Raw genomic sequence first — 27,897 nt, 5'->3', positions numbered from 1 at the left:
TAAATTTTACATCTTGTACATTTATTTAAAAATATATTATTTTATTTTATTATCCACGTAATAAAAATGATTACAGACGTATTTATAAGTAAAATAAGATAAAAAAATAAAATGATATATTTTTAAGTATGCATGTAAAATGTGAGGCTTATGAATAATCCTGCTATTAGTATTATTGTCTTATTTGTTCGATCGAAATGCATCTCCATCGTTGGTGCTATGTCTCTTTCTGTCTCATAAAGATCATTAAAACATGCGAAAAAGACATAAGGCATGCGCACACAACAAAAGATTAAGCACTGCAGTAAAAGATCAACTACATATCTTCAATATCGAGAATAACTCAGTGCGTAATACAGTAAAAACACCGGACTGCTTGTAAATAAATCTTCACGTGATATATGCGAGAAGTGTTATAATTATAAAATTTTTTTATAAAAATAAATTTATAAATTGATATGAATTGATATGATACGCTAGATCTATTTTATAATTTTATAATTTGATATATCACATCAAATTACGTTAGTTTATAAGTTTATTTCTATAAAATTTATTTATGACCAAAGTAATTCTATTTATGTTTTATAGGTAGGCGTATTGAATAAATGTGTGGTTGCGATTAAATGAATCTGAAATATGAAGTTGAAGGGAATAAAACCCACATTTAAAAAACTAAAATAATGTATTAATCGATAAACTTGAAGTATCTCATAAATTAATTAGGTCATTCACCTATTTATGCCAAGATATTGATTAGGGTTAATTTCATTAATCAACCATCATAAAGGTAGGTAGCGCTAGTTTTGTGAGAATTAATCTATATAAATACTATATAATATAATATTATATATATACATTCGGTCAGTTTCGATTTGATATGGTCTAAAAACACATATTTTGAAATCGACTAATAAGACTATCAATCTGATTTGGTTGATTTGAACGATGGTCTTACATCCCTAAATTCTCAACCCTTACAGAAAAAACGTAGAAAAAGTTCGGTCGACTTTTGAAAAGGGAAGAAATTAAACGGGCTTTAGTATTTTATATTTTTATAACAAATTTATAAAAAATTTATAAATTTAATATTAATACCTAACATTAATTCACGGACATGCTGCCCTTATTAGAGCATCGGCATTGGATTGGCTATTTTATTCTTCAAATTTTGAAGAATATGTAACTTTTTTACTTTTAGCTAACTATTCAAAACTTAAAGTCTACATTAGATTAGTCATCACACTCTTTATAATAATAAAATATTATTATTTTTTATTTTTATAATTAATTTTTATTTTTTAATTAATTCTATTTTCATAACCTCCTATAATCTCCAACAATCATATTCATTTTCATTTTCATAATCCAATAAACAAAATTTAATCATACGATATCAATATTATCACTGCAACGCTGCAGTTCCAAAGTCACCTCTCCATTGGACTACTCACAATGTTCCTTCTCAAGGTACATATTATTGGTTATGTGTATCTTTCATTATGTATATCTACTAATTACTGTATTTTTGTTCTTGATAACAGAACTCATTTGATATTTATAATTACTGTGATCACTGAAAACACAAAACAGACATGGATGCTATCACTGAAAACACAAAACAGACTGAAAACACAAGAGACAATCATGGTTTCGATTGTGCTAAGGTACTCAATATCAAACCAGAACGTATATTCAAATAAGCCTATATTCAAACCAGTCTATATTCAAATAAGCCTATATTCAAACCATCCTCTCCAACCAGAACGTATATTCAAACCATCAACAAAGGTAAATCAGCCTATATTCAAACTTATGTACAATCATCAACATAGACACCAGAAGCCAAAACATCCAAGGAGAATGCTGCTGCTAAAAGTATGCTAGAAGTTGTTTACGATTCCATCTGCAAGAGACTGTCATTGTAATAGCAGCAAATGTGTGTGATGGTTCCTATAAGGCTGGTTGTGATGTATTTATCGGATATGATACTTCTTTATAGACTTCCATATGCAAATGCAATTTAACAGCTCTATAATAGTGAAGCTAGAAAACTTTGCTATTTCTTCCAATTCTCAGAAAAAAGGCTTTCCAAAGCACACAAAGATCAAAGGAAAACTATTTAGTGTAACAAGCATCCAATAACTTTGCATGATAGCCAGCCCCATCTCAGCCCACTGAAACACTATTTTAAATATTTTAAAGCTTTGACATATTCATTTATATTTTTCCATTTTGCCCTGATAAAAAATCATTATCTTTCAAAAGATTCCTTCCCAGGACGTAGATGGATGGTAGAAATATAATATTGGATTGACTGGGATGGACTTTGAATGTCTTAGAGTTTGTTGTGCTCTTTGAGCTCATGGAACAGGTGCACCGAGTTGTAAACAAGTTGGAATTTAAGCATAGGTGCTCGAACTCGACTCAACTATACTGTTTAAGAGCTAGAATCTGAGTCATTTATTTATTTATTTTACCAAGCTCGAACTCAATTGAACCAATGTATTTCAAATCATAAAATTTCAAATCACAAAATTTCAAATCAACACACAATCTAAACCGTGTAAACCAAAGAGACTAAGCAACGAATACCTAATACCCAGAAGCGTGTAAACCATTGAAGCAAAAAATACCCAGAACAAATACACACAATGTTCTTTTCATGCGGTGTACAAATACCCAGAACAAGTTTAGGAAAGAAATATATGGATATGCGGTGGTGTACCTACCACAACCAGAGGCACGATTCGACGCCGAGGAGTGGGCAGCTTCTGGCCAATCTGACGATGGAGTTGGGACTGCGTAGCGGAGGAGAGCAGCCGATTTCAGGATCTGAGGGAAGAAGAAAGAGGGAAGAAGAAGGCAGAGACGTGAGAGACAGAGGGAAGAAGAGAAGAAAGAAGAGGCGCGGGAGAGAAAGAGGGAAGAAGAAGAAAGAAAGAAATTGCGGGAGAGGAGCCGAAAATAATAAACAATTCATTTAGATTTGGTACAGTTCTTTTCATCTTTAAAAAGAAAGATAAAATTACTGTAGATCAAATTTAATATGAAAATGGGTTTGAAGAAGTCGATGTGGGTCAGTTATTTATAAAATTATCTAAGGTAGTGTTTGGATGTTGAAGTGAGTTGAGTTGAGTTGAGATGAGATGATAAAATATTGTTAGAATATTATTTTTTAATATTATTATTATTTTGAGATTTGAAAAAGTTGAATTATTTATTATATTTTGTATTGGAATTTGAAAAAGTTGTAATGATGAGTTGAGATTAGTTGAGATGAATTTAGAAACCAAACGAAGCCTAAATTTGAAGGTAAAAAGCATTTTGAAGAAACGGATGCCAATGCTCTTGTTGGCACAAATCTTGCCTCGTCTCTAAAGTTCGACGGTTGACCACCCTAGCCTTGACGGCTGGAAAGTTTAGGTATTTGTGGACAAGAAATTCCCAATTATATAAAGATGTTTTTTCTTCTTCCGGTGGCCCGGGAACTGTACTTCTGACCTTCTTCCGCCTTTGACGGCTAATTTTTTTTTAACTGTTTTATTTTTTGATAATTAACTTATAATTTAGATGGAGTACGAGAAGCGCAACTCATAGAACATCGCCTGACGTGATTAAATTTGAACCAATATCATGGCCCCTCCTACCATGGGAGGAGCTACGATGATCAGGGACTTTTCCAAGAGAAGTTATATTTATAATCTTAAAAAATATAAATTTCGTACAATCTTAAAAAAAAAAAGATAAATTTAAGATTTAAATATAAGTAAATTTTTTCTTTTAAATTAAGTGCACGAGATGGATTTACGTACACATCTTAATACTGTATTTAGTATTATTTATTCTATAAAATGAGTATGATTTCTTTATTCTCTTTCTTTGCACCGTCAACACATTAACATGTTTGCTTGTTTAGCACCGTCGATGATGTAAAACTTTTATAGGGTAATTAAGACCATATGGAGGGTCTGAAATTGAGACACATTGCTTCCTGAGTCCCAACTTTAATGTTTCTTTTAAATTACTTTCATGTTATAGTCACCGAGCTAGGCCTCCTTTGAAAGTCATTTAGAATCATGAAACCTAACTAAATAACCTCTAGTAGTATGATGATCTATATCATGGATTGATTCTCTTACGAAAAATGTCAATAATTGAAAACAATTTGCTTGAACAGTTAGGTCCTACATTAGCCAGTAATCACAAGATCATGGATCGATCAAAACGCGCATGCACAAAAAAAAAAAACAAAAACAAAAACAGAGTGATCGAAATACATGATACATGTGCATGAATAGTTAATTAGGTCTATAAAATAGCGTTTTAATTAAACGTTATGTTGATGCTTCGGTACTTGCAAAATTTCAAAACTATAATAAAGCACGAGACAGAGGACATGGGTGAGATCTCAAATAAGTGTAGACACTGTATAGATTGCTAAATTATCATGAATTGTAACTTCAATTAAGTGAAATTACTTACGTCTCATTTGTTTTTATAATTTATCTCAATTCATTTTATCTAATTATTATAATTTTTTTAAATTCTCACACAAAATAAAATAAATAATTTAACTTTTTCAAATTTTAAAATAAAAATAATATTAAAAATATATATTCTATTAATATTTTATTTAATTTTTAATTTTAATTTTAACTCATTTCATCTTATATTATCCGTAAAAACAAATCATACCTTAATTATAAAGAAGATTTGATCTTATATTTATAAAAATAATACTAAATATAAGTTTAGAGGGTGTAAATTTATCGTAGATCTTGAAACAAAATAAGACCTTAAAAAAAAGAAAAACTTCTGCAGTAACACAAAACCCAGCGGGAAGGAATTAAAGAAAAATAAAAAAAGCCACACATACTGTGCAATGGAGAACATGAGTACTGCTCAAACTGTTCGATGAATATCACAGACCAGTACTTGACAATCGAACACGTATGTTTCATCTTCCGATTTGAGACTTCTTATACATAACTCCATAAATTATCTCCACCCGAGTCCTCCGAGGACTTCGATTCTATCCTTGGCGGGCTCACGAGCATTCCCTGCGCCATGTCCACCAGCAACTTCGGCATGTTCAAAAGCTCTTCCTCGTCGATGAACTCCTCGCCCATCGGACCGCTACTACCTGTCGTTACCTCCTTCTCCGATGGTCTCGTTTCCGGATATTCTTCCGTACTCTCCGTGTCCGGCTTCCTCGCCATGGCCTCCGCCGCACTCGCCGCCGCGGCTTGTATGTCGCTTGCCGACGTCGAAGCCGGTACTGGGTACGAAACAATGGAATTCGGAAAGTTCAGGAAGGTATCGGGGCCCTTCAAGGCCAGCACCGCCACGTCATACGCGGCAGCCGCCATCTCCGGTGTCGGGTACGTACCGAGCCAAATGCGCGTAGTTTTACGTGGCTCCCGTATTTCGGACACCCATTTCCCACTCCGGCTCCGTACTCCTCGATACTTCGGGCTCCCACCGGAGGCGGCCTGCTGACCCGATGACGCGCGTGAAGATTGAACGGGTCTCGGTGATGGGTCTTCAAATGCCGTAGCAAAAGGACGTGGCGTAGTCTCCTCCTGGCGCACGTTAGTAGTGAAACAAGCTTCAGGTACTTGTACAGAGAGCCTGGGTACTGCAACTTGTGGCTGTGGATAATCTGGGCGCACGTTAACCGGATTATTGGCCATGTGAGAGCACGTATCTACATCTATACATATATACACACTTGTGTGTGCACGTTAGCTAAAATATGGTGTATAAATATACAAAGATTTATGGTATGGGAATTGGGTTTTTTCTTTTGGTTTTGTTTTGGTTTTCTGAGCATTTTGGGATATTGGGTTTATTTAAGAGGAAGAGAATGCGTGGGAAATTCGTGGCTAACAGTACTTTTTGGTGACATATGGGACTGACCAAAAGTGGGCACACGTCTATTTTAAGCGCAAACTAGCAATTAGCTGTAACCTGAGCCTCCTCTCTGTCATCAACATCTCCTTTTCATTTGGAACGTAACCAAATATAAATATATATATATATATATATATATATTTATATATATTGAATCTTGAATCTTGATCTGAGATTTGGTTGTTAATATTGTTGGCTATGATTTAAGTTATTAGGTAATGCTTACCCTTCACTTTATTTATCAGTTGCCTATACAGATTCTCGTATTAAGTACTACTTTTTATAGAGTTATTAATATTGTATTCTTGAAGATACGTATTATATTATTATTAGAAAAGATAAAAGTCAAACTAATAAAGGTCTTTTTCATTATTGACATGTCAATCTGCATGTGTTCTTGACTTGGACGTTATCTTCCATGTTTTTAATTATTTACCAAGGAAGAGTTAGAAATGATGAAAAACTCTATTTAGCATATATATTAAAAATAATTATATTTGAAAGTTTTTACACTATGTATCATCTACGTAATATAATTTAATTTTAAAAATAAATTTTAAATTTTACAAATTAGCTCTTACAATTCAAGTGACGTAGATTGTGTGCTTTATATACAAACTTGCTGGAGAATATGATAATTCGAATAATAATGTTATATGTACTTATAATTTTATATACAATATTTATTTGATTAATTTTATTTTTAAGTTCAAATTTTGAATTTTAAGTTTTACAATTTTAAGCATATTAATAATTGATACGTTAGAACGTATTGTCATGTGAGTAAAAATTATAAGTACAAATATCATTTTCCTAACTCAAAAATCATAACCAATAACATTTAGCATGTCCTAATCAATTTCTTTTATTAAAAATCTGTTTAATTTCTTTCAAAGTAACCAATAGACTAATAAGCTTTTTTGAAAATGCTGGGAAAAAAAATATATGTTGTGTTTTTTAAATGAAAAAACTGTGAGCCATTTTTGAATGAAAATTATTCCCTTGCAAGTCTTTGGGCCACATGAATGGACTTGTCCCTGGTTGTTATAGTTTGGTGACTTGTCTATGAATGTACAAGATTTTCTTCTTACAACATTCACATCAATAAGCTAATTTGGCCAGCCTAGAGAAAAGTCACAAAAAAAAAAAAAAATTTGAAAACATATAGAATATTATTTTGGTTGCTTGTTTTGTATTTTGGCTTTAATTATGGTTGAAATTTTGTATTAATTTCCTAGCTTATGTTTTTATAAAGCTCATTTGTCAGATCCCAATTTTGAAATGAATATCCCAATTGTATTTGTATTCATGAGTTCTAGGTGCGGTTTGGATAATGAATTGAGATGAGATGAGTTTAGATAAAATTTGAAAGTTGAATAAAATATTATTAGAATATTATTTTTTAATATTATTATTATTGTAGGATTTGAATAAGTTGAACTGTCTATTTTATTTTGTGTGCGAATTTAAAAAAATTATAATGATGAAATGTGATGAGATGAGATGAGATGAGATACGTTCACTATCCAAACGGGAAGTCTTAATTTTATATGGAATAAAATATAGACTGAGTCTGAGTTTTTTTTTTCAAAGTTTATATATTGTAAAATATTACCATACAGTATTTAGTATGAAAATCAGGTTTGAGAGTGATCTACTAACTGTGCATTAATGTCAATTTTTGAATTTATTGGAGCAAATGCTGATAGAATTTGAAACTGCGGGCAATCAAGACTAACACACATAAATAATGTAATTACCTTAATCTAATAATCTTTTCAGAAATTCCACACATAGCATTATTAGAATGAATAGGAAGAAAAAAAAAACATATTTAAATTTTAAATAGATTAAAATAAAGTGAGAGGGAAAGTATTTTGAAAAATAGGTATCTAAAGAAAAAGAGGATTTGGTCAATTCAAATTTAGCAAACTTTTGACTAGCCTAACGTGGATATTGCTAGCTCTTAACAGTCATCTAAAAAGGCATAAATAAATCAAATATATTTTATTTTATTAAAAAATCTATATATAAATTCATTTATATTTTGTATCTTTCTGTATTATAATTAATCTATAAATAATAAGTATCTCATCATTGAAGCTCAAGAAAAATATAATCAAAAATAATGTTAGATATAATTTTAGGGTGTGCAAATCCTGCACATCCTTTAAGAAATAGTATGGTCTACTATTAAAAAATTAACTTGTTTATGTAGATCTTATTTTTATCTACTTTTTTTAAAGAGAGAGCATGGAATTTGCATACTCTAAGACTGTAAATATAATTTCTCTATAATTAAGCCTATTCATTTTCAATAGATTAATTGCAAATTCAGTATTTGAAGGCTTTGGATTTTTAATTTTTACAAAATTTATACATGAATTTTAAAAGATTTACAATTAATTATCAATCTTCCATTAAAAAACTAACAAAAAAAATATCAACCTTAATTAAACATCTAAATATCTAATATATAAAAACCGTGAAAATACATGTGCTGCCATTTTTCTTTTCTTGTTCAACCTTCCGGAACACGGATTTGAAACTTGGGGCAACGTTGTTTAAAAAACTTCCACATGATTCAGTAAAATCTTAAATGTAGCTCACATGATTATGATCTTTTTTCCTTATAGATTATGGATATATAGGTGGAGGTTGTTGCCCGTAAAGATTGCAGCCATGCATATGCTGTGCCTGTCTGCAGCTCTGCCTTTTATCCTAACTCTGAAGCAAGCACAGAAGAAAACTCCCATTTTCGAGACTCCCTAGCTCAAAACCCCACCCGCCTAGCTAGCTCTCTCATTCTCATCCATGGAGACCCTCGAATATTCGAGTTTTATCGCAATTTTCGTCACCAACCCATTTTCTCTTTCAACAAAACACTTCGATTTCAGAGCATAAATCGTGGATGACTAGTACTCCAGATCCACATCATATGTATAAGCCCAAAATCAGTACTCCGAATTGCTTGATTTGGCTGATAATGGGAGCTTTGATGGCGACTTGTATCCTCCAGATCGAGGATAACCCTGATCAACTCCACAACCAGGTTAGCTTTTCCTTCACAATTAGTACTTTCAACAGTTAACTTTATAATATAAGATCTTACAATTACTTTTAGATTAACCCTTAGAAGAAAATATACTCTTGTGTCCAGTTTTGATCGAGATTGTTGAATAATCAGAATAGTTTTAGACTTTACGAGTAATGCTAAATACATAATAAGTTTGGCAAATTTCGTATACTCCATTTGAAAAGTAACGAAACTCATTATTAACGTCAAAAAATGCGCACAATTCGGAAAGGAAGAGAGATCTATTCCTGGGACGCGTTAAGAGGCACTGGGCCTCGATTGGTGTTGTAGGGAACCCCCAGCAGTGATCTAGTACAGTTGTACAGTGTCAGTTTGTACATCCATGATGATGAATAATATTTAAATGTAGAAAATAAATAGAGATGAACACACAGTTTTACGTAGTTCGACACTAAGCCTACGTTCATGGAGATTTGGAGAGAGAAGATTTCATTATAATAAACTTGTTTACAGTCTCTCATAGTTACTAATTTCTCTCTGTACTATAGAAGTTGTAAATTTGTTCGCCGGAAAAAAAGTTATCTCTAGAGCTCTCAAGTTGAAGAAGAAGTCAAAAAATCGGAAGAAGTTGAAGTCGTCCCAAAAATCGGTCTCAATTCGTAGGTTCCTCTCACCTTTTATCTCCTGCCCTCATTTGCTTTAATTTACTTCCTTATTTTTTCTCTATTGACACCTTACTTTTTATTGTTTTATATCAAATCTCTCATTTTCCTCTTCTAACATTACTTTTTCATGCTTCCTTACATCTCCATGCCTCTAGTCCCTTATTGTCCCTCATTCTTCTCTAATATTTTGTCTTATTGTAAGTCCCCTCCATTAACTGGGCCTAGGAAATTTCATGGACCAGAGAAAAATTCCCTCACACACATAATTAAATAGTAAATTTTTATAATTTGAATCTTATGTTTATCCATTTTTTAAAAAGAAGTACGGGAGATTTATATATTCTAAAATTATACAAATTATATATATATATATATTTCCCTAGAACTTGGATTTGATCTTTGTTAAGGAATGGGAGGACAAATTCATGTCTTCGCCCGTAGCTGAGGAAGTAACAAGCTGGTGAATATCCATGTAAATCCAGTTTTGAAGAATTTTCTTCTAATCTTAGTTGATTGGAATTAGATTATTCAACTGTTACAAGGTTTAAATTACAACGTGGTCATGATCCTATATGGGTTATCAGTGTATATATATTTCATGAATTCCACGTAGGACTGTTTAAAAAATTCAGCTCGGATAAACAGTCTTAATTCTATCATACGTCTGATATATATATGAAGGATAAAATATTATATATATTGTATCGTATGCGTGCAATATATGACCATTTTTGTTAAACATAAATCAGGAATATTCAACCCAAGAATTTTGTTTTTCCTTCTTTTTTTGGACTAAAGAAATGCTAATATATATTTGGACGAAAAACGGATATATGGTAAGCCAATAAGAGACAATTTCTTACCATGATCTCAGAAGCTTTATTTCCTTAATTTCTGATCTCCAATTTGAAAGAAAATACTAGCCGTTGGAAAATCTCTCCAGAGTCGCCATTACATGGCTTACAATACAAATACTCTCTTTTATTCTTTGATCTTGACAAATCCATGTCCAAAATCTCTGTAGATTTTCTAATTCTACAGTACTAGCAAAACATTGAAAGAATCTTTGTGGGTGATCTTTCCTTTAGATTTTATAAAATTTTCCAGGATTCTGAACCATGATCTCTGGTCGCTGTGCAGCTTGCAAGTATTTGAGAAGAAGATGCCCTTCAGATTGCATTTTCTCTCCCTATTTTCCTCCCAACGATCATCAAAGATTTGCTTGTGTTCACAGAATCTACGGTGCCAGCAATGTCGGAAAGATGCTTCAGGTACTACGTGTAACTAATCTTTTTATTTATTTTTTATTACTATATTCATATATATATATATATAAACTATCAAAGTGGTATATTTCTTTAATTTTTTCGTTGCTCTTGGAATAAAATTCAGCAAATCCCATCCCATGATCTCCGAGCTAAAGCAGCAGATACTTTGTATTTCGAGGCGAAGTACCGAATTCAAGACCCAGTCTATGGCTGTGTTGGTATGATCACTCAGTTACATCAACAAATACACAATGCAGAGAGTGAGCTTGCCAAAACCCAGGCTCAGATTGCCTTCCTCAATTCCAATGATCATGCACAAGAATCCCAAGTTCAGAACATCGAAACCAAATTACATCCCGACTCCAACATTTTAATATTGCCGGAGCAAATCAATGCTGCCGGCGGCCTGTGGTCCTATGTTCCTGCCTCGGCCACTAGTACTGATCAAACTTCTTGGTTTTAGTTAGTGTTGTTTTCAAATACTAAAACAACATGTTGGAAGCAATGGATTAATTCAATGCATATTAACAATAAAAGCTTCCTCTTTGATGTATGTGTGATTCATTTCATATTGGTTGCATAAGAGTAATGCTACATGCAGTTATAGAGTGCGTAAGCGTCATGCAATTGTTTTGAAAAAGAATGAGTCTACTATTAAAAAATTAATATTTTTCTCATGTTAGTTCAATATTTATTTAATTTTTTCAAAATGATTGCGTAACGCTTGCACACTCCCGACTATAACTATCATTTCTCATTTTCTAATACAACTCTAGACTAAAATACATATACAATCAACTAAAATCAGGCTTGGAAAACCATAAGTTTTTTTTTCATCTATTCATTTGTTACCTTAAATAATGAGTGATTTTTAACCAAATGTTTAGATTATCTCTCGAGCTAAACTGTCTTTTACAAATTAAGAAATTATGATTTATTTCACAAAGCTACGGTATAAGAGCTGAAAGAGAGAAGAAAAATTAAAAGGTAATAAAAGAAGGGTTTGATTTCCTTAACGTCGAAACACAAATAATTTATGAATAATATTATACATCAGTGACTATTCACTAATACGCTTCATATTTATAATTTTTTTTATAAGGTGTGATGATGTTTTACATAAAGTGTGAGAATATTTTTTTATAAGATGTGGATGTAAAGTGATGAATAATAATTGATGAGAAGAATTTTTTAATAATTTAATATATTAAGGTTGCTATAAACATAAATATTTTATTTATGGTATTATAAACAGGCAAACAATTTTCTATAAACAAGCCAGCCATGAGATTTGTGCGCCTTTTTTACAACAAATTTGAGCAAAAGGGGTATATTCGAATTAACTTTCCTAAAATTGGTCATGACTGACAAATACGAGAATATATGGGGTCAGTTCCACAATACCTTAACGTTGTTTTCGCCTATATAGTTTCACGCTTCCAATTTAGGTCAATCCAAAAGAAATTATCGAAACTCTTTCCTTAGGGTTTCGGAAGGCGACGTCTCATTTTCAGTTACTGCCTTTGAAAGGTAAAGGACGAATCTCAAACCCTTTTACATGCTCTATCCAAACTGGAAAATTCAACTTCTCTTTCTTTTTGTTACGTTTGGTTCTCGAGAAGTAAGAGTAACTAGGGGAAATTCTTGGATCTGGTAGTTGGTTGCTTGGTGGAGTGGATATTTGTAGGCTGGTCACGATCTTACTTTTCTTTTTTCTTACAGTTTCGTGGAAAGCAAACGCAGCTTCTACGGTCTGATCTGAGCTTGTGGTTTGTTATATATGGTAGATCTGATTGTTCTCTACTCGATCTCTTTTTTTTAGAATTTGGTTGCTCTAAATCTAATTTCTTTTTTCGGAAAGCATCTAGTTTTTATAAATTTTCCGGTTATCATTTGGAATGATTGTAATCTGAAAATATTGGCTGATATTTTCTTTTGGGTTTTGTTTGAATATGGTCTATGGTCATGAGTGTGGTGGAATATATAGGTGAAGTTATTGCCAAATAGTTCTGCTGTTTCTTTATTTGGGAGTTTCTCGGATTTAGCGAGTCTTTCGAGTTTTGTGAGTCTTTTGAGTTTTTCGGATTTTGTGAGTCTTGGTTTCCTGATTTATTTGAGGTTTTTGTATAGTGGCACTATTGTTGTAATGGTTTATGAATTTCGTGTAAATTATTATTCTGGAAGTGGTTGTTGGAGATTGGTGGTGTTGTTTTTAATTTAATTTTATAATTAGAGATTGATGGTGTTATTGTTGTGTTGGTTTACAGTTTCATCATCTGTTTCCAAATAACCTGTAATCTACCCATTTTCTTGGGCTATTAATGGAAGCATTGCTTATGTTAGCATGAAACCTTGGAAAGGCACATAGTGGTGGTCAACAAAAATTGGTTTTCATTTCCTCAAGTTAATTTCTTCGAAAAGAATCCCCAGAAAGATGCCATAATATTCACACCCCAGCTACACACTAGTAGTAGTGTGAGGACCTCGTTCAACTGATGGTGTATAATGACTCCTTGAATTGTTTACTCTCGTAATTTAATATTGGTTATATATTTCAGTTTCATCAGAGAATGAGTAAACAAAATTGAGGTGGTTGTGTATTGGTTGGTTGGTTCTGTGGTTTTCAGTTTTGAATTATGGGTTACCTAAAGCTTGAAGTGTAATCTTGGGTAAAAGTTTCCTGAAAAATATACAATTGTTGATTTTAGCTCGTTGGAAAACATTTTTGAACTGAAGAGTACCAGAGTGTCTACCCACAAGTTTCAATCTGATTTAGTTATAGGTTTTATCCAGTTATAAAGATATCATATATAAATTGCATTGAATTTTACAAGCCGTGTGCAGGCAATATTCCATGATTTTTTTGGCTGCGACTCTACTTACTCAGTAGGCTGCACTAATTGCAGTTGCTTTGACCAAGTTTATTTATTCCTGTGTCCAAGATGCATTCTTGTATATATATGAAAGTGCTCTCATAATATGTTCAGGAAGAAATGAGGCCAATCTTCTGTGGAAATTTTGAGTATGATGCACGGCCGTCTGATCTGGAACGGCTTTTCAGTAGATATGGGAAGGTTGAGAGAGTGGATATGAAGTCTGGTAAGATCTATGGCTCATAGTGCATTTGCTTTTTTATGAATTCAATACATTCGTTCAAACTACCTGGTTTCTCTGTTCTGGCCCTTTTTATATGCTAATCATTAAGACACTGGTATTTGAGACATGGAGACTGGACTTTTAAAAAGTGTCAGGATATTAGTTTGGAAATGTTGATTTGGCTTTGAGAATAACCCCTCGTTAAATATTTCTCAGTAAATGTTTAGCATTTGTTGGAATCAAACTTTAAGAGAATTCTCTCAGGAGGCGATTGAAGGATTGGAAGTTTTATGTGCTAGCAAGCTTCATGCTTGAATTGTAATTGATCACACAAATTAAAAATACTGTGGACATAAACTGGCATTTGATCAGCTTAGTTCCACTACGTAAGAGAGAGGAACTATGGTGCAAATTGGTTTAAGTATGGAGAATGAAGTGCTGCTGTTAATAGTAAATAGTGCGAGTAATTGCTAGAATTCAATGCCTTTGGGCACTGCATAAGTTGACACATAATAAGGTGACCACTTTATCTCCTTTCTTACAGGATTTGATTTGCTCGAAAATAAATGCCTGATTATCTGTTTGATATAGACTCAAAGTAGACGGAAATTAAAAAGAAAAAACTTTTATACGTGTGTAACCTGCATTGGTATTTGATGTACAAGAATAAAGTACCCAATCATATAAGAAATGCCTACACTCTTCTCAATAAGGCATGAGATACTCCACCAGCAAAGTAACTCAGCAGAAGCAAACCTATCCGTCAAGGTGGCAGGTTCCTAGCGCTCTCGTACCTTGGCAGTTTGGCTGCAAGATCAGTCAGAGTTCATGACTCAGCGATAGCTTTCTTCCTTTGTTGAGTTTAAGTGGGGGTTCAGGATATGTGAAAAACATGTTTTTTGAGACAACAACCCCCATATTCAACATTTTCTTTGGCGCAGGATTATCTTGGCATGTCCCTATTCTTCCTGGCTAATGGATGGGCTCTTCAGAATTCTGTGACGAGCTTCTTCTTGTATTCAAGAAGATTCACTCAGTTCCTCAATGGACTACCTTCCCACGTTTCCCTCAGTCACAATTGCCTTTCACCCTCATGAATTTTGCCCAGCCTCAATTTCAGACATGTTTCAAGGTAGAAACATTGCCGACCTCACAGCAGAGGCAGCAGAATAGATGGAGAAGGCACTCTTTTCATTGACCTACCATGAGACATCCACTTTTGGAATGTTGTTCCTTGACACCACTTAGTTCATCACACAAGGTCTGTTACTAATTTTACTGGTCACTCAGTTTATAGAATTCACGGAGGTTGCCAACATCTTTATTTTAGGTTAGATTTTCAGGGAGTTTATATTAAGGGGAGGAATGCCGTCATGTTGAAGAATCCTTTAACGGGAGGATTCTTACTTTAGATATATTATCCACCTAGATTTTATTTTTAGAGTGATTCTTCTTTTTCATGGGTTTCAGGATTTGCTTTTATCTACATGGAAGATGAGAGAGATGCTGAGGATGCTATTCGGAGACTGGATCGAACAGAATTTGGTCGAAAGGGACGCAGGCTTCGTGTTGAATGGACAAAAGTGACATATCTATGTCTTTGCTTATGATGATAATGATTGTTCCAACTCTGTTTTATTATATACTTAAGCTCTTTGACATGTGTGTTGCAGCAGGAACGCGGCATTAGAAGGCCTGGAGGTTCTAGAAGATCTTCCTCTAATGTGAAGCCTTCAAAGACTCTGTTTGTTATTAATTTTGATACGCATCATACGAGGACTAGGGACTTGGAGAGGCACTTTGAGCCATATGGGAAAATATCAAGTGTGAGGATTAGAAGGAACTTTGCATTTGTGCAGTACGAGTCACAGGATGATGCTACGAGAGCATTGGATGCGACAAACATGAGGTAAACTTTTGTCTTAATAACTTAATTTAGTTTGACAGAAAAAGACCCACCTCCCCATCCTTTTGTTTCCTCCTCTTTCTCCCCGATTTTGTGGAGTAATATTCAGAATAGCACTCAATGGAAAGCCTTTAGGCACTATTTAGGGTGGTGAAATGGTGGGTTGAAATTGATGATGATTGTGTTCCAATGCTTACATGCAGCAAGTTGTTGGATCGAGTTATTTCAGTGGAGTATGCAGTCAGGGATGATGATGATGAAAGAAGAAATGGATATAGCCCTGATAGAGTGGGTGATAGATCATTGGAGAGAAGCCGTGATAGAAGGCGGTCCCCAAGCCCATATCGACGAGAGAGGGGGAGCCCTGATTATGGACGTGGTTCTAGTCCATATAGAAGAGAGAGAGGCAGCCCTGATTATGGCCGTGGACACAATCCAAGTCCCCATCGAAGAGAGAGGGGTAGCCCCGAGTATGGTCGTGTACGCAGTCGTAGTCCTAAACAAAGAGAGAGGGTTGGCCCTGATCATCGCCGTGGTTCAAGCCATAGTCCTTACAAAACAGAAAGGGCGAGTGCAGATCTTGGTCGTGGCCCCAGTCACAGTCCTTATGGAAGAGAGAGAACAAGTGCTGACCATGGTCGTGGCCCCAACCAGAGTCCTTATGGGAGAGAAAGGGCTAGTCCTGAAAATGGTCGTATACCCAGCCGTAGTCCTTACGGAAGAGAGAAGGCTAGCCCTGACAATGCTCATGAACTCAGCCCAATACCTGAACCTAGAGAGGACAGCCCCAATTTTGGCGGCGGTCCTGAGACCCCTGTGCGTGACAGGTATCACAGGTCTGCATTACATATATTTTGTCTTTATCCTGCTCATTTTGCCTTAAATATGAGCATTGTGGCTCGTGTATTGTTTTAATTATTTATGTATTATTTGATAATGCAGTCAATCGCCCCCGGCAGAGGACTGATATGGAGCTTAGTTCCTAGAAAAGCTATGATTTGTGGCGGTGGCACAAGTCATTTAAAGTTTGTTCAGCTTGGCCTCCTCTCAGAGTAACAACTAATTGTAGAGTTGGCGAGCAATATGCTTTCTGTGTTTGTGATGTAGGACATAGTCGTTGTCAGTCTTTAGTTTTTAAATTCTCATATGCTTAGGTTTCTGCTCGAAATTTAATGGTTGGTGTAAACAAGACATGTATACAAAACATGCGATCCATGTTGGACTTGAGAGTCTCTACTTTTTGTTCTTGTTTTGTACTTTGAATTATAATAATTAGTAGTTGTCTGTCTCTGGTAGAACCTGATTGATTCTCTCTCTTTTATTTATGCTTTTTGCTGTTATATCTAATAATTCTATTCATCATTTTAATTTTTATCATCATTTTATCATTTTATGATGTGATATTAAGTAATTGAAAGTTATTTATTTTATTTTACTTGTAAATTTATCATTTAATGTCATATTATAAAATAATAGGAAGATGATGAGAGTGAAGATGGTGAAAATATTTTTTCAATAAAATTATAGTCGTGTTATAGAACTGTCCTTTGTAGAATGCAAATATTGGATTGATCTTGTCGGGAGTCCAAAGAGTGCGTTTTAATTGTCAGGAGTCCCTTCGAACCTGTCAGAATCTTCAGATTTTGTTTTGAAACATGGCATATATTCAAACCCTTACAATTTTATATGCACTTCTGGACGGGAAATTTGTAAATGGTATTGAAATAGTTTTAGTTAAAATGTTTTATGAGTTTTAAAAAATGAGAGAGAAAATTGAATAAAAAAATTATAAAATTTAAATGTTATTATAATATAATTTTTATTTTATAATTTAAAAAAATTAATATTTTTTATGTTTTATTTGAAAGTTTAAAAATTTAAAAAAATTGTAATTATCGGTTAATAATTAGGTAAAAAATGGAGAGATAGCCCAAGCAGACCCTCTCATAAGCTGCATCAAGACCATTTTTTCAAGCTTACTTTCGTTGAGAAGGTTTCCTTCTACAGTGAGAATTATCACCGATATCATAAGTTTCTACAAAAGTTCATAGAGGGCTGAAGTTATCCACTTACCTTTTACTTTGAATAATAATAGGCAAATATCCGCTTACCCCAGTTCTAAAATAAATAAATATTTATTTATTTTTATATAAATTAATATTATAGAATTGGTTCTTCTATTCTCAAGTGGTTTAGAGTATACCATTAATATCCTTTAAATAGTAATATCTGATTTGTAAGATTTAAATTTTAAAATATATTTTTTAAATTAAATTATATCATATAAGTATTTTGTTATATGTTATTTATACATTAGTTTGAGAATATAATTTTTTTATATAATATATTCTTTTTTATTCTCAATGAAAGAATATGAGATAGGAGTAAAATGGATCAAGATTCTTTAGAGATTTTATCTAAACTTTAAGACGGGAGATAAAATTCCTGTTAGCTAGCTATATAAATTCTATTAAGATTTATTTTTATGTATTTATCTTTCTCATTTTTTTTTTATATATCTAGCATATATAAGACCGCAATCTTTTAAATGGTAGAGATATTAAAACCTAAAATGGAGTTTGTTAGTCTCACTAACCTTCCTATTTTAAATAATCAATAAATATTGTAAATTCTAATTTATACATCTATCTCTCTTCTATTTTAAATTTTAAAATTTTGGATTTTTTAAAAACAAAAATCATATTCAATATATAATCGCCAAAGTACAATTATTCAATACTGCTTTAGAGTAATGTTAGATACAATCTTAAAGTGTACACTCTTTTTAAAAAATGTAAAATTCACATTAAAAAAATAATTTTTTTATATAAATTATAGATTTATTCATTTTTTTTTAAAATATGCAAAATTTACATATTCTAAAACTATAAATATTATTTCTCATCATTTTAATTCCAAAAAAATGTCCCATAACTTATTGATGAATATGATCATGATCAAGGAAGTTGCTTGATCTAATGAACTTCTTGTAAAAAACAAAAAGGGGAAGGCAAAAGTTGCCTAAAATCTACCGACCATTGAAAAGCAAACCACAAGGAGTAAAAGTGGATCCCACTTATTCAATTGAATCAGCTTTTTAAGACAACTTTTTTTTTTTTTTTTTTCCTCAAAGTTTATCCAAAATAAATAAATGCTAGTTTATCCTCTGATCCCTAGCATTGCTACTCTCTCCAAAGAATACGGATACCGCTCATTTGTCTATGCAGATGATGATGATGATATAATAAGAGATATAATAATGAAAGCATAAAATCAATAGTCTCTTTTTTCTTTTAGTGCAAATCACGATATGGATAATGTGATCTCCAGTCTCCACCCCCCAATATATTCCAATCAAAGCTGTCTCCTGAAATAAGACAACGGCTTGAGCGTTCTGTATTTTACCTCCTTCCTTTTTTAACATACCAAAAATAAAAATAAAAATAAAAAGAATCAATTCCTCTTCCAGAGGTATGGTTACATTGCTTCACATATACATGAACACAGACACATCAATCGCCATGTGATTTTCAAAGCTTAGGATCATTACATCCCGTTTTTATACAACTTTAGTGAGGATCATTGCAGGTAGTAAATATTGGTTAATTACTACTCATATGATTTCATATTGTGAAATCACCACTTGTCCCAAAAGCTTAAACTTATGGGAAGAGGTAGATTTTATCATTTTATATCTTAACACTCCCCCTCACTTGTGGGCCAGACTTCTTCTCAATGAGTAGGTCCAATAAGTGGAATATTTAATTAAATGGGGTAGAGTGTAGAGTCAGGGTTCGAACTCAGGACCTCTGCTCTGATACCATGTGAAATCACCACTTGTCCCAAAAGCTTAAGCTTATGGGAAGAGGTAGATTTTATCATTTTATATCTTAACACATATGAAACACGAGATCATATATCATGTTGATCATATCATATGGCTTTAACCTCATCTTCTTTTTAAATGACGGATTACGGTGAATTTTCATAAGCATTAATCCAATCAATTAAGACACCGACTAATGGTTTATAGGCCACATTTAATATCTATATATGGTACGGTTTGGATAATAAGATAAGATGAGATAGGTTTAGATGGAAGTTGAAAGTTGAATAAAATATTATTGAAATATTATCTTTTAATATTATTATTGTTTTGAAATATGAAAAAATTGAATTGTTTATTATATTTTGTATGAGAATTTGAAAAAATTATAATAATGAGATAAGATGAAATGAAACACTTTCACTAACTAAACGGAACTTAAATCTCGTTCTATAAACTATATGTGTGTGTAGATTGGGGTAGATGAGGTTTGATAACTGAAAACGAGTATGTTATGCCACTTATCTTTTAACTGATTGACGTAGCATATTAATATCACGGATCGGTCAATCAAAGACGATACATGGCATACTGTTAATTTTCTAACAGGAGATTTGTAATACGTAAAAACTGAAATAAAAAAGTTTATTTCAAAACCATATTTTAATTTCATATTTATTTTGTTTTCTGCTTGGACCTTTTCCAATGGCGGCCTTAAGCATGGCCTTAATTGTTACCCCCTTCAAACCCACCCGGAGCTAATATTAACATAGTTTCATCTCAACTGTTAGATCTATTTTATAATAAAGTAACTTTACAATTTGATGAACCACATCAAACTACGCTAATTTATGAAATTATTACTATATAATCTCATTGTGGCTAAAGTATTTTTCTTATGTCATACGTTGTATTATGTCATCTTGCTATGGTTACTTTATATATAATAATAATAATAATAATTTGGACTTCTAGCAACGGCTTATGTATTTTCTACTCACAATATCATAATAATTGTGTGTGTGTGTGTGGAGAGGAATGAAGACTTTTCATGTTGCATGCAGACGATCATTGGGTAGATAAACTTAATTACAAAGTGACAACTTTAATACTCGATAGATCATGGTGTGAACTTCCATGGAATCCTCCTATTCACACTATGTGATCTTACCAACCAAATGGGAATTGCTTTTAGGTCAGGAAGAAAATATACATGATCGATGGCTTTAATGAAGAAGACCAAAGTCAAAAAAAGCAATTATTTTTAGATGTTTCCTCTCAGAGTTCGTCTTTATAAAGATCAAAAGACATATATAGCTTAGTGTGTGGATGGATCATTTGATCCTTTTGATGGAAATTAGACTGAGACTTTACGACATATATAATTAATCTAGAATCTAGAAAACATCTTAATTTTCATCAAAATCTTCGCATGAGTCACATAAAAATATCCCAATCAAGTCAATCAGGACAACAAGATGATTAGAACTAGATGACAACCATGGTTAATTAATTTGGATCTTCCGACGCAGATTATAAAAAGAGAGAACGATTTGGATACTTTTTTGTGGACTAGATCAACGCAATCGATCCTTAATTCATTCGTTAAGCTTATCGTCTCTACATATGGGACCGATCGAATAGTCTAGTACGTTTAACCCTAGGGATAAGATTAAACATGCATACAAGAGATAATTAACTTGACGTTTTAGGACGTTGTAGGCCCTAATTAAGCTTTTGTAAAGCTAAACTAGTCTTCTTCTTTTATTTTTTATTTTTTTGCTTTTGTTTTTTTGGGTTATGGGGGGTAAAAACGAGGTTATATATATGCACAGTGGTCGATCGGTACTAGTTCTGCAACTGATTAATTTTTATTGAGAAATGATTTATACAATCATAAAGTATGTAAGTTCCACACATTCAATTTGAAAAGAGTAAGAAAAATTTGAAACTACAAAAAAAATAATTTTTTTTTTGTCCATATGAAATGCACGAGACTTGTACACTCTAAGACTGTATCTAGCTAACTAGCATTACTCATTTTTATTTATGTAGTTGTCAAAAAGTAACCATGTATATATCTAGATTTGCATACACATGATGTTAATGGATTTAGCTTTAAGAATATTGTACTCATGATAGGTGATGATCTTAGCATGATGTACTGCATGTTATGTATTTCCCGTAACAAGCGGCAAGATTATCTCAGAAAAGAGTTCTGATCATGAATTATCGATTGATCCGATCCTAACTTAAGTGGCTTCTTTATTATAAAGACGAATATAGTCGCAGGCCGAAAAAAAAAAACACAACGGAAGAAAGTGCATGTCTTTGTTTTTGCACCTCCAAAGTATCATTTTTTTCTCTCAATTTGCAACCCAACTACCATGTACGCGCGTTCAAACTACCAGCTAGTACTCCTTCGTGCACCATTTATTTAGATACTTATAGCATTATAATTATTGATGAAAACAGAACACACGACATGAGACAATTACCTTGACAATATGATCATATATCGTACGTATAGGCCGTGATCATGTTGTAATTTGTTAAAAAAAAAAAAAAACAGTAATATTGATATGTAAAAATTGACTGGCATGGTTTTGATAGTTTTGGTGAACTAGAAGATGATCAATATGATAGTTTGACCAAGACATAAATATTAGATATATGATCATGAGCTTGCTAGTTGTTATATTGGCATCGTCCTATGCATGCAAGTTCTTATATATTGCATGCCCAAAAAATGAAATGAAATTTTTTAGAGGGTTGATTGTCGGTTGTCATGTATGCGACCCATAATGTCTTAAATTAAAGCTTGGTCACAATTTTCGGCTCATGTTAGACTTTCATCAGTGATTAATCATATATATATATGTGTGTGTGTGTGTGTTATAATCATCATGATCGTGGCTTTTGTTTTTTTCTGGCTTTGTGAGCATGTTTGATTGAGATCCATAGAGACACAACAACGTGTTAGTTCCCTAGCTATGGAGAGCCCTATATATGATCTAGTACTGTTTCTAGGAAAGCAAATAATTAAGGTCGCAAATACTTCAAAAGTTTGCTTTTATCCTTTGAACTTTATCATAAAAAAACCGACCCAAAAAGCAGTCTTTTATTTCGTTTGATTTTGATAAGATGACGGTCCAAAGATCCACCGAAAGATGATCAGCCTATGCTAACAGACCAAAAAGAATTAAAGAAGTAAAGATCTTTGTGCTAGCTACTGCTTGCTTGCTTAAGTTTCGTTAGCAAGCATTAATATTGCTTTTTCCACAGAAGCATAGAATTAATGGGAACTCAAAAAGTTATTTGGAGACCAAAGTATTAATGGTAATATATGAAATATTTGAAGTGCATGCAAATTAAAACGTATTGTCTACACGTTTTTTTTTTTTTTTTTTACCAGGGCATGCATTGTGTCTCTGTGGGTAAGCATATCTTCGTGTCAAGTGGAGGACCCCCGGCTTATCGATCCTGTGGGCTCATGCCCTTGTCATAAAAGCTTTGCTAGCATCATCTCCAAAAAGACCAAAATCATGTACCCCCTTTAATTCATGGATCATGTGAGGAACCATGTCTGCCATCCCACTAATTCATGGATCAGTGGAACATCGTCTTTAGCAGGGCAGCTCAAGACTGGGAAGTTGGTAGTTTTGAAGAATTCTTCTGACTTTTGTATTCTATGAGACCGAGCATCCAATGAAATGTGTGCCAAGATGTGTTGGGTACCGGCTGGTAAAGACATATTGTCAGTTCAATCGTTCTATAGGTCTCTCACGCAAGTGCAGAACACTCAAGTTTCCATAGAAGAGGATCTGGCAGAATAAGGCACCTCCCAAAGCAATTTTTTTTTGCATGTACAACTTTATTGAAAAAAATTTTGACGACGGATAATTTGAGAAGACCTGGGGTGATCATAATAGATTGATATTGCATGTGCAAGAAGAGTGGTGAAACTGTGGATCATCTTCTACTGCATTGTGATGTTGCTAGAGCGCTATGGGTTGAGGTGTTCAGTAGTAGAGTTAGCATGGATTATGCCCGCCACAGTCGAGATGCTCTTGGCTTGTTAGAATGTTATTCATATGGGTCATAGCTGTAGATTTTAATGGTTTAGACCTAAATTATTTTCTTGTTTCTTTTTCTTCATCCTAGATGGGTGTTTCCTTTTATAAACTATTTTGTGTAGTTTAGGCTATGCCTATTCTATTAATACAATCGTTTATTTATAAATAAATAAAAAAATCTCTCTGCATTATTATTTTTTATAATTTAATGTTAGATATGGTCTTAGATGAATAAATCTCGCATAATCATTTTAAAAAATAAATTTTGTCACGTGAAAACACATAAAAGTACCATACAAATAAATCGTCTTCATTTTTAGCATGCAACACATGCTTGAGTTGAGTGGCCAATTTAATGTTATCTAAAAGTAGGTCTTTGGGCACGAAAGGCAGGCTCACCAATAAAAGCCGAGCACTAATTAAGTAGTTGTCGTTTTCGTATAAAGAACAGTACGTGTATTCTGAATTATGGAGATCGTGGGGCTTGAACAAAGGGAACCCAACCCGATCGAAGAGCGACCCTAATTAGAATTGTCTTTAGTTTGCCCTATGGAGACAGAAGCTAGGGATGTATAATAACTACAAAAACATCAAATGCAATGTATTTGTCTTTTTGTTTTTGGTGCAAATTATGTCCCCCTCGGGACCCTCGATCGAGTATATATCCAGCTCCTAGAAACAGCCACCACAATTTAGATGTATGTTCTCTAAGTCCTTGACTGAATGCACATACAGAATCGACTTCACCTGAATTATGACCTAAATTACTCTACAAAAAGACATGAATTAAGTGCATGTTTTACAAAAGTGGATGAACAGTACTACTACTGTTGCTGCTGCTAAGCAGTAGCAGTAGCAGTAGCAGATCTGAATGAATGAATGAATGAATGAAGAATAGTTTATAGTGGTTAAATGCAAGAAAGAGGCTAATCGAAACCGCTTCTTTGAACAAACCTATGAGGCATCTTTGGTTTCATTTGAAAAAACAACAAAAACATTATATATTAATAATCGATGATGATGAGCAGCCTAGGCCATGCATGGGTGGCACAAAATTTCCTTGTACAATCAAGACAAAAAGGATGGGCCATGATGGGCTTAATTTTGTTTTTTCATTGCTTACATTATTCTCATTTTACAACTGTACACTATTGCCACCACAAACTCCTGACCCAAAGCGTTAACCAAAAGACAGTCTGACTTTTTATCATTAAATACTTGATCCCGGTCAGACGTAGATAATGTCGTTCTACATACATGTAATCATATGATAATTTACGAATCCATGTATAAATAACTGTTCACTGTGGGACTGACTGCGTGGATTAAAAAATTAATTCAGCTGACATGGCAGGTATGTCTTTGACGAAGCCAAACCCATATAAATTATAAAAACCCCCCTTGGGCATTCCCAGACCCCCCATCTACCCTCCAACTCTCTCTCTCTCTCTCTGCTCTTAACACTTTGATTTATTTGTAAACACGCTAAAATGTGCCAACTAACTTCCCCTCTCCCCGGCAAATGCGACTCAAACCCTCCATACCTTGTCTCAATCAAAAAACCAGAGCATCCCAACATGCTTACCAACCCATTTATCTCCGGGGCCGGGCCAACATCACAAGAAGGACAACAACAAACATGGAAACCACAAAAAACACACCTGTCCCGTGCCGTCAGTGAAGCCATTTCCATAGCCAAAATAGCTTTTCCCATGATACTGACAGGCCTTTTGATTTATTCTCGCTCACTGATTTCCATGCTTTTCCTCGGCCGCCTAGGTGAGCTCGCCTTGGCCGGCGGTTCTCTCGCCGTCGGATTCGCCAACATCACCGGTTACTCTATTCTCTCCGGCCTTGCCATGGGAATGGAACCCATTTGTGCCCAAGCTTTTGGTGCCAAAAAACACACCCTCCTCGGCCTCTCCTTGCAGAGAACGGTGCTTTTGCTCACCTTTACGTCATTACCTATATCTCTTCTATGGTTAAATATGAAGAAAATCCTTCTCTTTTGTGGCCAAAATGAAACTATTGCCAGAGAAGCACAATCATATCTTTTGTATTCACTCCCTGACCTCTTAGCTCAATCACTACTACACCCATTGCGCATCTATCTTCGGTCACAATCCATAACTCTGCCTCTAACATTTTGTGCTGCTCTTTCCATTTTCCTTCACATACCCATCAATTACCTTCTTGTTTCACATCTTAATTTAGGAATCAAAGGCGTCGCTCTTAGCGGTGTTTGGACTAACTTCAGTCTTGTAGGCTCTCTGATCATCTACATCCTTATCTCCGGCCTCCACAGGAAAACCTGGGGAGGTTTTTCGATGGAGTGCTTTAAAGAATGGAGGTCTTTGTTAAATTTGGCCATTCCAAGCTGCATTTCCGTCTGCCTCGAGTGGTGGTGGTACGAGATCATGATTCTGCTATGTGGATTGTTGATAAACCCCACAGCAACCGTGGCTTCCATGGGCATTCTAATCCAAACTACATCGCTTATCTACATATTCCCTTCATCACTGAGCTTTAGCGTCTCCACAAGAGTTGGCAATGAACTTGGTGCGAACAACCCAAGAAAAGCAAACCTAGCAGCCATTGTTGGCCTTTCTTGCAGCTTCGTACTGGGCTTTTCTGCACTGGTTTTCGCAGTCATGGTGAGGAAGAAATGGGCTACTATGTTCACCCGAGATAAAGACATTATAGACTTGACAGCACTGGTTTTACCGATTATTGGGTTTTGTGAGCTCGGAAACTGCCCGCAAACAACGGGCTGCGGAGTGCTGAGAGGGACAGCAAGGCCTAAAGTGGGAGCAAATATCAACTTGGGGTGCTTTTACCTTGTGGGAATGCCAGTGGCATTGGGGTTGGCTTTCTATGCTGGACTCGACTTCCGGGGGCTGTGGTTGGGCCTTTTGGCAGCGCAAGGCTCGTGCGCAGCGAGCATGTTGGTGGTGTTGAGTCTAACAGATTGGGAATTAGAAGCCAAGAGATCAAAGGAACTAACCGGAGCTGTCCTTGTTGATGACAGTCAGGAGGTTGATCATGAGGAGCAAAAGCCACTCAAAGCTGAAATCAAGGAAGGTTTTATGCTTTCATCTGGGAGGAACTCAGATCAACCTCATGACTTGCTTGTTTAACTAAGTAGTTAGACATGGCTTTACATAATACTTTAAATCAAATCTAATTTATAAATTTACTTTTATAAAATCTTAGAAGAATCTGTGTAACTAAAGCTTTTTTTATGTTGGGTTATGTCCTTGGCTAGCTGTACATGGGGGAGTAGTAGTGCATGAGAAAGAAAGAGGTGGGGAATTTTGTATTGGCCTGGATGTCTGGTGGAATTTAACCAGACTGCAAAAAAAAAGAAAAAGGTGTGTGTGGGGGGAGCATTTGAATATCATTGGAAGTAGCACATAGAAAGGTCATTACTGCTACATGAGCTTCATCCGAGAAGTAATGACCAATTCTATTTGGTACTCTGTTCAAAGTTTTCTAGTACAAAGACTTTTACAGATACTCTATTTACTGACGTGATGTCAAGCTCTGCTCTTTCATGGCCTCGATAATTTTGTTTGCCTATTCTAAAAAGATGGGATACTAGCATTAAAAGAAGAATGATAGTTACCGTAATAAATAAGTAAGTATTGTATAATTATTTTAAAAAAAATAAATAAATATGAGATTTATATGAAAAGAAAATTAATTTTTTAAAAATAAACTTCACTCTTTTTTAAAGTGACTGTACGGTATTTACACATTTCATGATTATATGTAGCATTACTCGATCTTAAATATGGGTTAATCAAAGAAAATATACATAAAATAATAATATAATAGTTCTCACCAAAAGTGCCCTATCCATACATATATATGCCTAACGCTGAATATTGAAAGTTCTGAGTTAGAATTGCTAAACCATAGAGGTGGAGAAAACAGTACCATCCAAGAAAGGAAGAGAGAATACTCGAAAATGCGACATATATATATTCCATCGGTATAACAAGTAACAGTATAGAACTTTATTAATGAGTGAAAAGTAGTAGTTAATAAATGGTCTCTATGTTCGGTCCGAATTTATTTGATTTCAACAGATCAAATTAGATAGAC

The 27,897-nt window shown here is 34.0% G+C and overlaps 4 protein-coding genes across 12 annotated transcripts; 3 read left to right on the top strand and 1 right to left on the bottom strand.

Annotated features, from left to right (window-relative positions):
* Nucleotides 1–4,805: 4,805 nt before the first annotated feature.
* On the bottom strand, nucleotides 4,806–5,843 carry LOC108991055 (ethylene-responsive transcription factor ERF027-like). The gene has a single exon (XM_018965192.2). The coding sequence runs from the start codon at nucleotides 5,694–5,696 to the stop codon at nucleotides 4,983–4,985; it is 714 nt and encodes a 237-aa protein (XP_018820737.1). The 5' UTR covers nucleotides 5,697–5,843; the 3' UTR covers nucleotides 4,806–4,982.
* A 4,884-nt stretch (nucleotides 5,844–10,727) lies between these two features.
* On the top strand, nucleotides 10,728–11,416 carry LOC108991057 (LOB domain-containing protein 24-like). Its single transcript, XM_018965194.2, has 2 exons — nucleotides 10,728–10,889; nucleotides 11,011–11,416. The coding sequence occupies exons 1-2, from the start codon at nucleotides 10,737–10,739 to the stop codon at nucleotides 11,347–11,349; spliced, it is 492 nt and encodes a 163-aa protein (XP_018820739.1). The 5' UTR covers nucleotides 10,728–10,736; the 3' UTR covers nucleotides 11,350–11,416.
* Nucleotides 11,417–12,320: 904 nt separating this feature from the next.
* On the top strand, nucleotides 12,321–17,192 carry LOC108991058 (serine/arginine-rich splicing factor RS40-like). 9 transcript variants are annotated; one of them, XM_035694672.1, is made up of 8 exons: nucleotides 12,321–12,416; nucleotides 12,609–12,669; nucleotides 13,874–13,985; nucleotides 14,924–15,243; nucleotides 15,453–15,565; nucleotides 15,659–15,891; nucleotides 16,092–16,715; nucleotides 16,831–17,192. In XM_035694672.1, the coding sequence occupies exons 5-8, from the start codon at nucleotides 15,470–15,472 to the stop codon at nucleotides 16,853–16,855; spliced, it is 978 nt and encodes a 325-aa protein (XP_035550565.1). In that variant the 5' UTR covers nucleotides 12,321–12,416; nucleotides 12,609–12,669; nucleotides 13,874–13,985; nucleotides 14,924–15,243; nucleotides 15,453–15,469; the 3' UTR covers nucleotides 16,856–17,192. The 9 variants fall into 9 exon arrangements, with proteins under 9 accessions (XP_035550565.1, XP_018820748.1, XP_035550564.1 ...); XM_018965203.2 differs by having other exon boundaries at nucleotides 16,092–16,724; XM_035694671.1 differs by having other exon boundaries at nucleotides 15,656–15,891.
* Nucleotides 17,193–25,192: 8,000 nt separating this feature from the next.
* On the top strand, nucleotides 25,193–27,242 carry LOC108981335 (protein DETOXIFICATION 49-like). The gene has a single exon (XM_018952449.2). It carries the CDS (start codon nucleotides 25,281–25,283, stop codon nucleotides 26,925–26,927), a length of 1,647 nt encoding a protein of 548 aa, XP_018807994.1. The 5' UTR covers nucleotides 25,193–25,280; the 3' UTR covers nucleotides 26,928–27,242.
* The last annotated feature ends 655 nt before the right edge of the window (nucleotides 27,243–27,897 follow it).

The sequence above is a fragment of the Juglans regia genome, chromosome 10, assembly GCF_001411555.2.
Source record: "Juglans regia cultivar Chandler chromosome 10, Walnut 2.0, whole genome shotgun sequence".
NCBI classification, from domain to species: Eukaryota; Viridiplantae; Streptophyta; class Magnoliopsida; order Fagales; family Juglandaceae; genus Juglans; species Juglans regia.
This window is presented reverse-complemented; position numbering and strand designations above follow the sequence as displayed.